Source organism: Oncorhynchus mykiss, chromosome 21, assembly GCF_057628025.1.
Source record: "Oncorhynchus mykiss isolate SJ-2025 chromosome 21, ASM5762802v1, whole genome shotgun sequence".
Lineage (NCBI taxonomy): Eukaryota > Metazoa > Chordata > Actinopteri > Salmoniformes > Salmonidae > Oncorhynchus > Oncorhynchus mykiss.
In genome coordinates, this window is record NC_143042.1 from 56825001 (window position 1) to 56842500 (window position 17500).

Genomic DNA, 17500 nt, shown 5'->3' on the forward strand with positions numbered 1-17500 from the left:
AGATACCCAGTCCAGTACTACACAGATACTAATCCTGTCCAGTATCACACAGATACACAGCCCAGTACTAAACAGATACACAGTCCAGTACTATACAGATACACAGTCCAGTACTACACATATACTAATCCTGTCCAGTATCACACAGATACACAGCCCAGTACTACACAGCTACACAGTCCAGTACTACACAGAAACACAGTCCAGTATTACACATATACACAGTCCAGTCCAGTACTACACATACTTTTACACAGCCCAGTACTACACAGATACTTATCCAGTCCAGTACTACACAGATACTTATCCAGTCCAGTACTACACATATACTTACCCAGTCCAGTACTACACAGATACTTACACAGTCCAGTACTACACAGATACTTACACAGCCCAGTACTGCACAGATACTTACACAGCCCAGTACTACACAGATACTTACACAGTCCAGTACTACACAGATAATTACACAGCCCAGTACTACACAGATACTTACACAGCTCAGTACTACACAGATACTTACACAGCCCAGTACTACACAGATACTTACCCAGTCCAGTACTACACAGATACTTACACAGCCCAGTACTACACAGATACACAGTCCAGTACTACACAGATACACAGTCCAGTACTACACAGATACACAGTCCAGTACTACACAGATACTTACACAGCTCAGTACTACACAGATACTTACACAGCCCAGTACTACACAGATACTTACCCAGTCCAGTACTACACAGATACTTATCCAGTCCAGTACTACACAGATACTTACCCAGTCCAGTACTACACAGATACTTACACAGTCCAGTACTACACAGATACTTACACAGCCCAGTACTACACAGATACTTACACAGTCCAGTACTACACAGATACTTACCCAGTCCAGTACTACACAGATACTTCCTTAGTGCTTAGCATTGCAGTCCAGTAAAGCGTTCTCTCCTCCACCGTTCTAGGTGGTACTGTCAGAGCATCACCAGATCAGAAGCTGAACAGCTACTACGACAGGAGGTTCCAGTCCGGGTTTTGTTCTTTCTTCGATCAATCAATCAATTAGCCAGACTATCTGTTAGTCAGGTAGTCTGCTTGTCTGTCTGTTTCTCCTGTGCTGTAAATCTGTAGATATTCTACAATTGTTCATTTAATCTCTACAGGCTAAAGAGGGAGGGTTTGTGGTGAGGGAGTCGAGTCAACAAAGCTGTTACACTGTATCAGTGTTCACTAAAGCTCTGGGGTAAGTACCTTTAATAAATACATTATATGGACCATGTGCAAAATCAATCCCTAACACACTGAGCCATCTCTCTCTCTCTCTCTCTCTCTCTCTCTCTCTCTCTTCCTCTCTCTCTCTCTCTCTCTCTCTCCCCCTCTCTCCCTCTCTTCAATTCAATTCAAGGGGCTTTATTGACATGGGAAATATGTATTAACATTGCCAAGTGAGGTAGATATTATACAAAAGTGAAATAAACAATAAAAATTAACAGTAAATATTACACATAGAGAAGTTTCAAAACAATTAAGACATTACAAATGTCATATTATATATATATACAGCGTTTTAACAATGTACAAATGGTTAAGGAAAATAAATAAGCATAAATATGGGTTGTATTTACAATGGTGTTTGTTCTTCACTGGTTGCCCTTTTCTTGTGGCAACAGGTCACACATCTTGCTGCTGTGATGGAACACTGTGGAATTTCACCCAGTAGATATGGGAGTTTATCAAAATTGGATTTGTTTTCGAAATCTTTGTGGATCTGTGTAATCTGAGGGAAATATGTGTCTCTAATATGGTCATACATTGGGCAGGAGGTTAGGAAGTGCAGCTCAGTTTCCATCTAATTTTGTGGGCACTGAGCACATAGCCTGTCTTTTCTTGAGAGCCATGTCTGCCTACGGCAGCCTTTCTCAATAGCAAGGCTATGCTCACTGAGTCTGTACATAGTCAAAGCTTTCCTTAAGTTTGGGTCAGTCACAGTGGTCAGGTATTCTGCCACTGTGTACTCTCTGTTTAGGGCCAAATAGCATTCTATTTGCTCTGTTTTTTTGTTAATTCTTTCCAATGTGTCAAGTAATTATCTTTTTGTTTTCTCATGATTAGGTTGGGTCTAATTGTGCTGCTGTCCTGGGGCTCTGTGGGGTGTGTTTGTGTTTGTGAACAGAGCCCCAGGACCAGCTTGCTTAGAGGACTCTTCTCCAGGTTCATCTCTCTGTAGGTGATGTCTTTGTTATGGAAGGTTTGGGAATCGCTTCCTTTTAGGTGGTTGTAGAATTTAACGGCTCTTTTCTGGATTTTGATAATTAGTGGGTAACGGCCTAATTCTGCTCTGCATGCATTATTTGGTATTTTACATAGGGTGTGCAGGGTGAATACGTGGTCTGTCGTACGGTAATTTGGTAAAAAGCCGATTTGACATTTGCTCAGTACATTGTTTTCACTGAGGAAATGTACGAGTCTGCTGTTAATAATAATGCAGAGGATTTCCCCAAGGTTACTGTTGACGCATATCCCACGGTAGTTATTGGGGTCAAATTTGTCTCCACTTTAAGGGATTCAGTCCTTGGTTCCAAATATTGGGGAAAATGCCAGTGTTGAGGATGATGTTAAAGAGTTTAAGTTTAGCCATTTGGAATTTGTGGTCTGTATTATTTGATCATTTCATTGAGGATACCATCAACACCACAGGCCTTTCTAGGTTGGAGGGTTTTTATTTTGTCCTGTAACTCATTCAAGGTAATTGGAGAATCCAGTGGGTTCTGGTAGTCTTCAATAGTAGATTCTAAGATTTGTATTTGATCATGTATATGTTTTTGCTGTTTGTTCTCTGTTATAGAAACAGGATAGGAGAAGTGGTTTATACATCTCCATTTTGGATAGATAATTCTTTGGGTTGTTGTTTGTTTAGAATTTCCCAATTTTCCCAGAAGTGGTTAGAGTCTATGGATTCTTCAATTACATTGAGCTGATTTCTGACGTGCTGTTCCTTCTTTTTCCATAGTGTATTTCTGTATTGTTTTAGTGATTCACCATAGTGAAGGCGTAGACTCAGGGTTTCTGAGTCTTTATGTTTTTGGTTGGACAGGTTTCTCAATTTCTTTCTTAGATTGTTGCATTCTTCATCAAACCATTTGTCATTGTTGTTCATTTTCTTCGGTTTTCTATTTGAGATTTTTAGATTTGATAGGGAAGCTGAGAGGTCAAATATACTGTTAAGATTTTCTACTGCCAAGTTTACACCTTCACTATTACAGTGGAACGTTTTACCCAGGAAATTGTCTAAAAGGGATTGAATTTGTTGTTGCCTAATTCTTTTTTGGTAGATTTCCAATTGACATTCCTTCCACCTATAGCATTTCTTAATGTTACTCAGTTCCTTTGGCTTTGATGCCTCATGATTGAGTATCGCTCAGTTCAGGTAGACTGTGATTTTGCTGTGGTCTGATAGGGGTGTCAGTGGGCTGACTGTGAACGCTCTGAGAGACTCTGGGTTGAGGTCAGTGATAAAGTAGTCTACAGTACTACTGCCAAGAGATGAGCTATACAGTGGGGCAAAAAAAGTATTGAGCCTCTTAAAGAAGTTGTTACAGGTCTGTGAGAGCCAGAAATCTTGCTTGTTTGTAGGTGACCAAATACTTATTTTCCACCATAATTTGCGAATAAATTAATTAAAAATCCTACAATGTGATTTTCTGGATTTTTCTCCCTCATTTTGTCTGTCATAGTTGAAGTGTACCTATGATGAAAATTACAGGCCTCTCTCATCTTTTTAAGTGGTAGAACTTGCACAATTGGTGGCTGACTAAATACTTTTTTGCCCCACTGTAGGTGTACCTACCATAGGAGTCCCCTCGAAGCCTACCATTGACTATGTACAGTGCCTTGCGAAAGTATTCGGCCCCCTTGAACTTTGCGACCTTTTGCCACATTTCAGGCTTCAAACAAAAAGATATAAAACTGTATTTTTTTGTGAAGAATCAACAACAAGTGGGACACAATCTGGGGCGGCAGGGTAGCCTAGTGGTTAGAGCGTTGGACTAGTAACCGGAAGGTTGTGAGTTCAAACCCCCGAGCTGACAAGGTACAAATCTGTCGTTCTGCCCCTGAACAGGCAGTTAACCCACTGTTCCCAGGCTGTCATTGAAAATAAGAATTTGTTCTTAACTGACTTGCCTGGTTAAATAAAAAAATAAAATAAAATAAAATCATGAAGTGGAACGGCATTTATTGGATATTTCAAACTTTTTTAACAAATCAAAAACTGAAAAATTGGGTGTGCAAAATTATTGGTGCTGAGGGTGTCAGGTTCTAGTCCGGTTCTGGCATTTAGGTCGCCACAGACTAGTACATGTCCCTGGGCCTGGAAATGATTGATTTCCCCCTCCAGGATGGAGAAGCTGTCTTCATTAAAGTATGAGGATTCTAGTAGGTAGCACACAGGAGGACATTTTTCTCTGTTAAGATAATTTCCTTTTGAATTTCTAGCCAAATGTAAAATGTTCCTGTTTTGATTAATTTAATGGAATGAGTTAGGTCTGCTCTATACCAAATTAGCAAACCCCCTGAGTCCCTTCCCTGTTTCATACCTGGTAGTTTGGTGGATGGGACTACCAGCTCTCTGTAACCTAGAGGGCAACCAGTGGGTCCGTCTCCTCTATAGCAGGTTTCTTGCAGGATGACAATGTCTATATTACCGATTTCTTTGGTGAAGTCCGGGTTCCTGCTCTTTAGGCCAAAGGCAGATGACCTCAGGCCTTGGATATTCCAGGATGATATAGTGAAGGCTTTGTGTTCCATAAAGTGTCCAATGTTGTTGGTCGTGGTTTGGCCTCAGGCCAGTAAGTATGAGCAGAGCCTGCTGAGCATCTGGTACATGCCATTGGCTTGGGCGAGTGTAAGAGTGGGGGTTGGGCCTGTTTGCCCGCTCACTACCTGGGCGTATGTGTGACTTCCATGTTGAGGCCCTCTTTGCGGGGGTGGGGTGCATGGCGTGGGCAGGAGGGGCATAGGTCTGATCTGAGGGGGCCTAAATGGGGTGTGGGCATGGTTGATGTGGGGGTATGCTGATTGGTTGGGGTGGGGGTGTGGATGTGTCTGGGGGTGCTGTGGTCTGGATGTAATTCCTCTTGGCGTGGGTCCTCTATGTGTAGGTCCAGGGGGGGGGGGGGGGGGGGGGGTCCCACAGGTCTGGGAGAGTGTCTCGCTGGTCTGGGTGGGGTGTCTATTGATCTGTTGCTCCTATGTGAAGTGTTGGGGATACGTTTGAGAGCGATGTCCTTTAGAGTTCGGGCAAAGGTTGGCACTGCTGCCTTGTAGAGGTGGACCTGGTCATAGAGGCTGTTCAAGTCCAGGGTGGAGTGGTGGGCCAGGAAAACGTTTGGTTTTGAGGCACAGTCACGGGAAATACTTGCGTTTACCCGCTGTATTGTGGCAGGGTGGAAGTCTTTTCGTGTTAGCAGGGTGGAGATAACCACTTGTGCGTTGGGGAAAGTAGAAGAAGCCTTTTCAATCACTCCCTTCAGTGCTGTGGCCACCCTTTCCTGCTGTGCTCTCAGGTCGTTTGTGCCTGTGTGTATTATTATGTGGCTGGGTGAGCCTAGTTGGTCCTCGGACAGAAGGTCTAGGGCGCGCTGGGTGTTTGGACACCAGAGTTTAGACACACTTTGTTTGGGAAAAGTTTTTTTTCTTCTATATACTTCCCATTTGAGTCCATAAGGAGTACAATTTGTGTCTTGTGTTTATCCTCAGTGGGTGTGGGGGGGTTGTCAGAAGGGCTATCAGGGTGGCTGACAGGAGTGGGGGGGGGGGTGCTCAGAGGGGGTGAGAGCCGCTGGGCTTGGGGTTCTTCATTTGTCTGTTCTGCTGTGATGTCGACTCTATGGTCAGGGTCTGGTGTGGACTGTTTCTCCTGTGGTGTCGAGACTTTTGTCGGGTGCTGAGGTGGGCTGTTCTGCTGGCTTCTCTGTGGGGGTGGCCACCTCTCTAGTGGATTGTTCTCTGTCACACGCCGTCCACCTCAAACTCTCCTCCGTCCCACTCACGATCTCCTCCAGCAGTCTGATCCTCTCCTCAAGTGCTCTGTTCTGCTCCTGCTCTTTCTCCTGTTTCTAGTTGTCTCACCACTGTCCAGAGTGCAGATATGTCTCTCTCCACCTCCAGCACTCCGGGTCTGGTTAAGGGGGTGTTGTTGTGATGGACTGTTGTCTGGTTATTAAGAGGGTGTTGTTGTGGTGGACTGTTGTCTGGTTAAGATGGTGTTGTTGTGCTGGACTGTTGTCTGGGTCTGTGCTGACTGAAGTGTAATCACCTGCTGTTCCAGCTCCACCTGCCTTACCTCCAGCTGGGCGAATTTGTCCTTCATTTCAATAAGGAAGTAGTACTCCGTGCTGGGAGGTTGACTCTCCGCTGGGGGTTGCTCGTCTGTGGGGTTATATAATGAAGAGGTCTGGTCTGACCCGCTCGGGGTGGGGGTATCTTTCTCAAGGGAGAGCTTCTCCTGCTGGGCTAATTCTTTAATTAGGTGAAAGTCCATCTGAAACTGTTTAGGGTTACCCTGTACCATTACTGTTCCAGACTTATAGAGGTTTATATTAGCTGACTCAGAGTCCTCGTTGTCTAGTATCCTGAGTTTCCACCCCTCGTTAACATCCCCTCTCGTAACAAAGGGGTAGTGTGCTAATATAGCACTGTGCCATACCAGGGGATGGTTTGTGTGGAAGATGAGGTTGCTGATGTTCCCATTTTTATAATAGTCAGCAAAAAGTGTCTCTTGATTTTCCATAAGGAGCTTCATTTTGTAATATTTTTTGTCTCTCTCTCTCTCCATCCATCCATCCATCCCCCTCTCTCTCTCTCTCTCTCTCTCTCTCTCTCTCTCCATCCATCCATCCCCCCTCTCTCTCTCTCTCTCTCTCTCTCTCCATCCATCCATCCCCCCTCTCTCTCTCTCTCTCTCCATCCATCCATCCCCCTCTCTCTCTCTCTCTCTCCATCCATCCATCCATCCATCCATCCATCCCCCTCTCTCTCTCTCTCTCTCTCTCTCTCTCTCCATCCATCCATCCATCCATCCATCCATCCATCCCTCCCCTCTCTTTCTCTCTCTCTCCATCCCTGTCTCTATCTCTCTCTCTCTCTCTCTCTCTCTCTCTCCATCCATCCATCCATCCATCCATCCCTCCCCCCTCTCTCTCTCTCTCTCTCCATCCCTGTCTCTATCTCTCTCTCTCTCTCTCTCTCTCTCTCTCTCTCTCTCTCTCTCCATCCATCCATCCATCCATCCATCCATCCCTCCCCCTCTCTCTCTCTCTCTCTCCATCCCTGTCTCTATCTCTCCCTCTCTCTACCTCTCTCTCTCCCACTATTCTTGCTCCTCTCTCTCCCCTTAGTATAAACGGTGGTATCAGACACTACCAGATAAAGCTCAATGATTCTGGAAGCTTCTATCTTTGTGAGAAGCACATCTTCACCTCGATACCTGAACTCATAGAGTACCACAACCACAACGCCGCAGGTAGAGTACACACACACACACACACACACACACACACACACACACACACACACACACACACACACACACACACACACACACACACACACACACACTCTCGCCCTCTGTGTGTGCAGGTCTGGTGACCAGGTTAAGGTATGCAGTAGGACCTATGGGCAGGTGTGTCCCTGCTACACCAGGCTTCAGCTCAGGTCAGTCAACACACACTCTGAAACACACTCACACACTCTGAAACACACTCGCACACTCTAAAACACACTCACACGCTATAAAACACACTCACACACTCTGAAACACACACACACACTATAAAACACACTCACACACACACACTCTAAAACACACTCACACCCTCTAAAACACACTCACACACTCTAAAACACACTCACACACACACACACACACACTCTAAAACACACACACACTTTAAAACACACACACTCTAAAACACACACACTCTAAAACACACACACACACACACACTCTAAAACACACACACACACTCTAAAACACACACACTCTAAAACACACACACACACTCTAAAACACACTCACACACTCTAAAAGACAAAAACACACACACACTCTAAAACACACACACTCTAAAACACACACACTCTAAAACACACACACACACTCTAAAACACACACACTCACTCTAAAACACACACACTCTAAAACACACACACTCTAAAACACACTCACACACTCTAAAAGACAAAAACACACACACACTCTAAAACACACACACTCTAAAACACACACACCCTAAAACACACACACACTCTAAAACACACACACTCTAAAACACACACACTCTAAAACACACACACACTCTAAAACACACACACACTCTAAAACACACACACTCTAAAACACACACACTCTAAAACACACACACTCTAAAACACACACACTTTAAAACACACACACACTCTAAAACACACACACACTCTAAAACACACACACACACACACACACACTAAAACACACACACTCTAAAACACACACACTCTAAAACACACACACACACACACACACTAAAACACACACACTCTAAAACACACACACTCTAAAACACACACACTCTAAAACACACACACACTCTAAAACACACACACACACACACACTAAAACACACACACTCTAAAACACACACACTCTAAAACACACACACACTCTAAAACACACACACAGTCTAAAACACACACACACACACACACTAAAACACACACACTCTAAAACACACACACACTCTAAAACACACACACACACACTAAAACACACACACTCTAAAACACACACACTCTAAAACACACACACTCTAAAACACACACACACTCTAAAACACACACACACTCTAAAACACACACCAGTCCGGGTGGGTTTAGGGTCATGTAATGTTTTCTGGATGAAGAGCAGGATTGAATAAAGAGAAATAAATAAACATCCATAAATGTATAATTATTGTGCAACGTCAGTAGGCGACACTGAGGTTTTTCTTTCATTCTTTTTAAGCTCTCTGATATTAGTGCATCAGCGTAAGCTTTAAGGCCAAACTTTACTCGCGGCAAATCGCCTACGTGCTAATAGCCTACGTGCTAATAGCCTACACGCTAATCGCCTACACGCTGATAGTCTACGCGCTGATAGCCTACGCGCTAATCGCCTACATGCTAATAGCCTACACGCTGATAGCCTACGCGCTAATCGCCTACACGCTAATAGCCTACATTCTAATCGCCTACGCGCTAATAGCCTACATGCTAATCGCCTACGCGCTAAACGCCTACAGGCTAAATGCTTACACACTAATCGCCTACACGTTAATAGCCTACAGGCGAAATGCTTACACACTAATCGCCTACGCGCTAATAGCCTACAGGCTAAATGCTTACACACTAATCGCCTACGCGCTAATAGCCTACAGGCTAAATGCTTACACGCTAATAGCCTACATGCTAAACACTTATACGCTAATCGCCTACACGCTAATTGCCTACACGCTTTTGGGAACTGGCAGAAAAAGTTTAAGTTATTCCTAAAAGGACAATGTCGGAGTTAAATTCAATAAGAGAAAAGCTGTGAAGTGGATAGTTGAAAATAAACAGAAACTGAAATCTGGACACTGACTGTAGGGTCTATAACCTCTCATAGCCTTACTGTAGGGTCTATAACCTCTCACATAGCCTTACTGTAGGGTCTATAACCTCTCATAGCCTTACTGTAGGGTCTATAACCTCTCACATAGCCTTACTGTAGGGTCTATAACCTCTCATAGCCTTACTGTAGGGTCTATAACCTCTCACAACCTTACTGTAGGGTCTATAACCTCTCATAGCCTTACTGTAGGGTCTATAACCTCTCATTGCCTTACTGTAGCGTCTATAACCTCTCATAACCTTACTGTAGGGTCTATAACCTCTCATAGCCTTACTGTAGGGTCTGTAACCTCTCATAGCCTTACTGTAGGGTATATAACCTCTCATAGCCTTACTGTAGGGTCTATAACCTCTCATAGCCTTACTGTAGGGTCTATAACCTCTCATAGCCTTACTGTAGGGTCTATAACCTCTCATAGCCTTACTGTAGGGTCTATAACCTCTCATAGCCTTGCTGTAGGGTCTATAACCTCTCACATAGCCTTAATATTAACTTAATTTATTGCCGTAAACTTAAACATCAAATGTAGGAAACATTTTGACTGGAACAGGAGTGGAGAAATATGATTAATTTCTTTCAGCATCTTGAGAGAATGATAATGAGCAGTTAGATACCGTCTGTAGAGGTGCTGTGTTTATCAGCATCATAACAGCTGATAGTAGTTCAACCACAGGTAGGGACCGTCTGTTGTGTTTATCAGCATCATAACAGCTGACAGTAGTTCAACCACAGGTAGGGACCGTCTGTTGTGTTTATCAGCATCATAACAGCTGATAGTAGTTCAACCACAGGTAGGGACCGTCTGTTGTGTTTATCAGCATCATAACAGCTGATAGTAGTTCAACCACAGGTAGGGACCGTCTGTTGTGTTTATCAGCATCATAACAGCTGACAGTAGTTCAACCACAGGTAGGGACCGTCTGTTGTGTTTATCAGCATCATAACAGCTGACAGTAGTTCAACCACAGGTAGGGACCGTCTGTTGTGTTTATCAGCATCATAACAGCTGATAGTAGTTCAACCACAGGTAGGGACCGTCTGTTGTGTTTATCAGCATCATAACAGCTGATAGTAGTTCAACCACAGGTAGGGACCGTCTGTTGTGTTTATCAGCATCATAACAGCTGACAGTAGTTCAACCACAGGTAGGGACCGTCTGTTGTGTTTATCAGCATCATAACAGCTGATAGTAGTTCAACCACAGGTAGGGACCGTCTGTTGTGTTTATCAGCATCATAACAGCTGATAGTAGTTCAACCACAGGTAGGGACCGTCTGTTGTGTTTATCAGCATCATAACAGCTGACAGTAGTTCAACCACAGGTAGGGACCGTCTGTTGTGTTTATCAGCATCATAACAGCTGACAGTAGTTCAACCACAGGTAGGGACCGTCTGTTGTGTTTATCAGCATCATAACAGCTGATAGTAGTTCAACCACAGGTAGGGACCGTCTGTTGTGTTTATCAGCATCATAACAGCTGATAGTAGTTCAACCACAGGTAGGGACCGTCTGTTGTGTTTATCAGCATCATAACAGCTGACAGTAGTTCAACCACAGGTAGGGACCGTCTGTTGTGTTTATCAGCATCATAACAGCTGATAGTAGTTCAACCACAGGTAGGGACCGTCTGTTGTGTTTATCAGCATCATAACAGCTGATAGTAGTTCAACCACATAAAATACGCATCCAAGCAGGACTGAAATCTATCAGAAATACGTTGGGTTGTTTTCACAGCTTTCTATTTCCTTACAACCGGTCAAACTGATGTCATTTGGACGTTTTGCACAGACAATCTTTCAAATTTTTTTGTTTTGTTTTTTTGAGTTAAACATCTTTGCTCCGAAGCAGAGATGTCAGATAAAACTTGCCGTCAACGAGATTGAAGCATTTATTCATAATAATTTATAACAGTGGTCACCAATCGACTGGTCGATATCTAAGCCATTCCTAGTCGATCACCTTAAAAATGTCTGTAAAAAAAAAACCAAAACAAACAATGACAAAGCTTTTCGTTCCTGTTACTGTACGTTGTTCCGCGATGTTGTCGATAGGCGTACTTGATTCAGCAGCCCTAAGCGCCGGGAGGCCAAACTGTTTCCATGTTGGAACCATTTCATGTGTCTGAAGGTAGAACTCCGCCTACCCGGCGAGTAAATCAAGTGCACATATTAGTCTGCCGCAGACCAATCAGGTAGCTCAGATCACCGCGTCGGCCGGCACAGGTTCCTCCGCCCAAATACTGTAAAAAGAAGCCTCGATCGCAAGACTTTCAAAAACCAGAGACTAGAGAGACCCTCGTTGAATACGGCGAAGATCCGCAGTTTTTATGAGTAAGTTGATGTTTAAGTTGTTATTCTGTCAACACACCCTTCACCAGTTTGATAAAAGCACGTTTGATAAAAGCACGTTTGATAAAAGCTTTCTTTGTTATTGTGTCTTTTTTTATTTTTTTTAAATTCTATATTTATTTTTATTTTTTTCTGGTCATATAAGTAACATCATGAATTGGTGCATGAGGCAGAAATAATGCAGTGCGGCTTAAGTTTCGCCATCAGCTGGAAGACGGTCCCTCTTTTCTCAGCGGAGGGAGAGAGAGAGAGAGAGAGAGGAGGGACGGTGAGCCGAGTGAGAGGCAGCTGATCTTACACCTACAATCTTATAATATAAATATGTCATTTCTAAATGGTCTGAGAAGAGCAACATTGGCAGGGAAATTCAAGCGTAGCCACTATGAGGTGATAATGTATTGGGTCTAATGCCTACTGAGCATAGCCACTATGAGGTGATAATGTATTGGGCCTAATGCCTACTGATTACAGCCACTATGAGGTGATCATGTATTGGGCCTAATGCCCACTGAGCATAGCCACTACGAGGTGATAATGTATTGGGCCTAATGCCTACTGAGCATAGCCACTATGAGGTGATAATGTATTGGGCCTAATGCCTACTGATTACAGCCACTATGAGGTGATAATGTATTGGGCCTAATGCCCACTGAGCATAGCCACTACGAGGTGATAATGTATTGGGTCTAATGCCTACTGATCATAGCCACTATGAGATGATAATGTATTGGGCCTAATGCCTACTGAGCATAGCCACTATGAGGTGATAATGTATTGGGCCTAAGGCCTACTGAGCATAGCCACTATGAGGTGATAATGTATTGGGCCTAATGCCTACTGAGCATAGCCACTATGAGGTGATAATGTATTGGGCCTAATGCCTACTGAGCATAGCCACTATGAGGTGATAATGTATTGGGCCTAATGCCTACTGAGCATAGCCACTATGAGGTGATAATGTATTGGGCCTAAGGCCTACTGAGCATAGCCACTATGAGGTGATAATGTATTGGGCCTAATGCCTACTGAGCATAGCCACTATGAGGTGATAATGTATTGGGCCTAATGCCTACTGAGCATAGCCACTATGAGGTGATAATGTATTGGGCCTAATGCCTACTGAGCATAGCCACTATGAGGTGATAATGTATTGGGCCTAAGGCCTACTGAGCATAGCCACTATGAGGTGATAATGTATTGGGCCTAATGCCTACTGAGCATAGCCACTATGAGGTGATAATGTATTGGGCCTAATGCCTACTGAGCATAGCCACTATGAGGTGATAATGTATTGGGCCTAATGCCTACTGAGCATAGCCACTATGAGGTGATAATGTTTTTAAAATATCAGAGCGGTAGATCTCGGCTTGCATTTTGACTCAGGAAGTGATCTTGACTCAGGAAGTGATCTTGACTCAGGAAGTGATTTTGACTCAGGAAGTGATCTTGACTCAGGAAGTGATCTTGACTCAGGAAGTGATCTTGACTCAGGAAGTGATTTTGACTCAGGAAGTGATCTTGACTCAGGAAGTGATCTTGACTCAGGAAGTGATCTTGACTCAGGAAGTGATCTTGACTCAGGAAGTGATCTTGACTCAGGAAGTGATTTTGACTCAGGAAGTGATCTTGACTCAGGAAGTGATCTTGACTCAGGAAGTGATCTTGACTCAGGAAGTGATTTTGACTCAGGAAGTGATCTTGACTCAGGAAGTGATTTTGACTCAGGAAGTGATTTTGACTCAGGAAGTGATCTTGACTCAGGAAGTGATCTTGACTCAGGAAGTGATGTTGACTCAGGAAGTGATCTTGACTCAGGAAGTGATCTTGACTCAGGAAGTGATCTTGACTCAGGAAGTGATCTTGACTCAGGAAGTGATCTTGACTCAGGAAGTGATTTTGACTCAGGAAGTGATCTTGACTCAGGAAGTGATCTTGACTCAGGAAGTGATCTTGGCTCAGGAAGTGATCTTGACTCAGGAAGTGATCTTGACTCAGGAAGTGATCTTGACTCAGGAAGTGATCTTGACTCAGGAAGTGATCTTGACTCAGGAAGTGATCTTGACTCAGGAAGTGATCTTGACTCAGGAAGTGATCTTGACTCAGGAAGTGATCTTGACTCAGGAAGTGATCTTGACTCAGGAAGTGATTTTGACTCAGGAAGTGATCTTGACTCAGGAAGTGATTTTGACTCAGGAAGTGATCTTGACTCAGGAAGTGATCTTGACTCAGGAAGTGATCTTGACTCAGGAAGTGATCTTGACTCAGGAAGTGATCTTGACTCAGGAAGTGATTTTGACTCAGGAAGTGATCTTGACTCAGGAAGTGATCTTGACTCAGGAAGTGATCTTGACTCAGGAAGTGATCTTGACTCAGGAAGTGATCTTGACTCAGGAAGTGATTTTGACTCAGGAAGTGATCTTGACTCAGGAAGTGATCTTGACTCAGGAAGTGATCTTGACTCAGGAAGTGATTTTGACTCAGGAAGTGATCTTGACTCAGGAAGTGATTTTGACTCAGGAAGTGATTTTGACTCAGGAAGTGATCTTGACTCAGGAAGTGATCTTGACTCAGGAAGTGATGTTGACTCAGGAAGTGATCTTGACTCAGGAAGTGATCTTGACTCAGGAAGTGATCTTGACTCAGGAAGTGATCTTGACTCAGGAAGTGATCTTGACTCAGGAAGTGATTTTGACTCAGGAAGTGATCTTGACTCAGGAAGTGATCTTGACTCAGGAAGTGATCTTGGCTCAGGAAGTGATCTTGACTCAGGAAGTGATCTTGACTCAGGAAGTGATCTTGACTCAGGAAGTGATCTTGACTCAGGAAGTGATCTTGACTCAGGAAGTGATCTTGACTCAGGAAGTGATCTTGACTCAGGAAGTGATCTTGACTCAGGAAGTGATCTTGACTCAGGAAGTGATCTTGACTCAGGAAGTGATTTTGACTCAGGAAGTGATCTTGACTCAGGAAGTGATTTTGACTCAGGAAGTGATCTTGACTCAGGAAGTGATCTTGACTCAGGAAGTGATCTTGACTCAGGAAGTGATCTTGACTCAGGAAGTGATCTTGACTCAGGAAGTGATCTTGACTCAGGAAGTGATTTTGACTCAGGAAGTGATCTTGACTCAGGAAGTGATCTTGACTCAGGAAGTGATTTTGACTCAGGAAGTGATCTTGACTCAGGAAGTGATTTTGACTCAGGAAGTGATCTTGACTCAGGAAGTGATCTTGACTCAGGAAGTGATCTTGACTCAGGAAGTGATTTTGACTCAGGAAGTGATCTTGACTCAGGAAGTGATGTTGACTCAGGAAGTGATCTTGAGCAATAGTTAATTTAGTATTCTAGGGTAAAATACAACAGCAGGGAATCTGCATGTATCTAATTATAGAATTATAAGTTGACTTACAAATAGCCTACCAAAGTGTCAGAAATATATCTATAGGCAAAACTAAATCCTGCACCCCCCGTCAAAAAATCGTTCCGTCATCTCTGACTGTAGCCAACAGGCATTTTCTATATTAGCGGGTCAGGTTGGTTAGAGTCTGGTTAGGGTCTGGTTAGGGTCTGGTGTGGGTCTGGTTAGGGTCTGGTTTGGGTCTGGTTAGGGTCTGGTTAGGGTCTGGTTAGAGTCTGGTTAGCGTCTGGTTAGGGTCTGGTTTGGGTCTGGTTAGGGTCTGGTTAGGGTCTGGTTAGAGTCTGGTTAGCGTCTGGTTAGGGTCTGGTTTGGGTCTGGTGCGGGTCTGGTTAGGGTCTGATGGGGGCTAGGGTCTGGTGGGGGTTAGGGTCTGTTTAGGGTCTGGTTAGAGTTAGGGTCTGGTGGGGGTTAGGGTCTGGTTATGGTCTGGTTAGAGTTAGGGTCTGGTGGGGGCTAGGGTCTGGTGGGGGTTAGGGTCTGGTGGGGGTTAGGGTCTGGTGGGGGTTAGGGTCTGGTGGGGGCTAGGGTCTGGTGGGGGTTAGGGTCTGGTGGGGGTTAGGGTCTGGTGGGGGGTCTGGTGGGGGCTAGGGTCTGGTGGGGGCTAGGGTCTGGTGGGGGCTAGGGTCTGGTGGGGTTAGGGTCTGGTGGGGGTTAGGGTCTGGTGGGGGTTAGGGTCTGGTGGGGGCTAGGTTCTGGTGCGTACCTCAGATTTTCACTTTAATCACATATCACACACACACACTTTCATTACAGACAGTAAATACACACATTGACATGTACCTGTCAACACGTTAACGTCTCTCTCCCCGCCTCTTACTCTCTCTTTTCCAATCCTTATGATCCGCCGCAATTGTTGCAACCCCTATTACTAGCCTGTTCAACCTCTCTTTCATATCGTCTGAGATCCCCAAAGATTGAAAAGCTGCCTCGGACATCCCCCTCTTCAAAGGGGGAGACACTCTAGATCCAAACTGCTACAGACCTATATCCATCCTGCCCTGCCTTTCTAAAGTTTTCAAATGCCAAGTCAACAAACAGATCACCGACCATTTTGAATCCCACCGTACCTTCTCCACTATGCAATCTGGTTTCCGAGCTCAGCCACGCTCAAGGTCCTAAACGATATCATAACCGCCATCGATAAGAAACAATACTGTGCAGCCGTATTCATTGACCTGGCCAAGGCTTTCGACTCTGTCAATCATCACATCCTCATCGGCAGACTCGACAGCCTTGGTTTCTCAAATGATTGCCTCGCCTGGTTCACCAACTACTCAGACAGTGTTCAGTGTGTCAAATCGGAGGGCCTGTTGTCCGGACCTCTGGTAGTCTCTATGGGGGTGCCACAGGGTTCAATTCCCGGGCCGACTCTTTTCTCTGTATACCACAATGATGTCGCTCTTGCTGCTGGTGATTCTCTGATCCACCTCTACGCAGACGACACCATTCTGTATACTTCTGGCCCTTCTTTGGACACTGTGTTAACAAACCTCCAGACGAGCTTCAATGCCATACAACACTCCTTCCATGGCCTCCAACTGCTCTTAAATGCAAGTAAAACTAAATGCATGCTCTTCAACCGATCAACCGATCGCTGCCCGCACCTGCCCGCCTGTCCAGCATCACTACTCTGGACGGTTCTGACTTAGAATACGTGGACAACTACAAATACCCAGGTGTCTGGTTAGACTGTAAACTCTCCTTCCAGACTCACATTAAGCATCTCCAATCCAAAATTAAATCTAGAATCGGCTTCCTATTTCGCAACAAAGCATCCTTCACTCATGCTGCCAAACATACCCTCGTAAAACTGATTATCCTACCAATCATTGACTTCGCCGATGTCATCTACAAAATAGCCTCCAACACTCTACTCAACAAATTGGATGTAGTCTATCACTGTGCCATCCGTTTTGTCACCAAAGCCCCATATGCCTCCCACCACTGCGACCTGTATGCTCTCGTTGGCTGGCCCTCGCGACTGGACCAAAGCGCAGCGTGGTGAGCGTACGTATTCCTTTTTATTAGGATGACGCCGACAAAAACA

General features: G+C 44.4%; 1 protein-coding gene across 1 annotated transcript in view; it reads left to right on the plus strand.

Moving 5' to 3' along the window:
* LOC118942973 (tyrosine-protein kinase TXK) overlaps positions 1-17500 on the plus strand; it is a 39673-nt gene that overhangs the window by 4394 nt on the left and 17779 nt on the right. The window contains exons 6-9 of the mRNA XM_090214949.1: positions 969-1023; positions 1167-1246; positions 7401-7525; positions 7642-7716. Of these exons, the coding sequence (XP_090071075.1) occupies positions 969-1023; positions 1167-1246; positions 7401-7525; positions 7642-7716 (335 nt within the window). The remainder of the gene's footprint in view (positions 1-968; positions 1024-1166; positions 1247-7400; positions 7526-7641; positions 7717-17500) is intronic.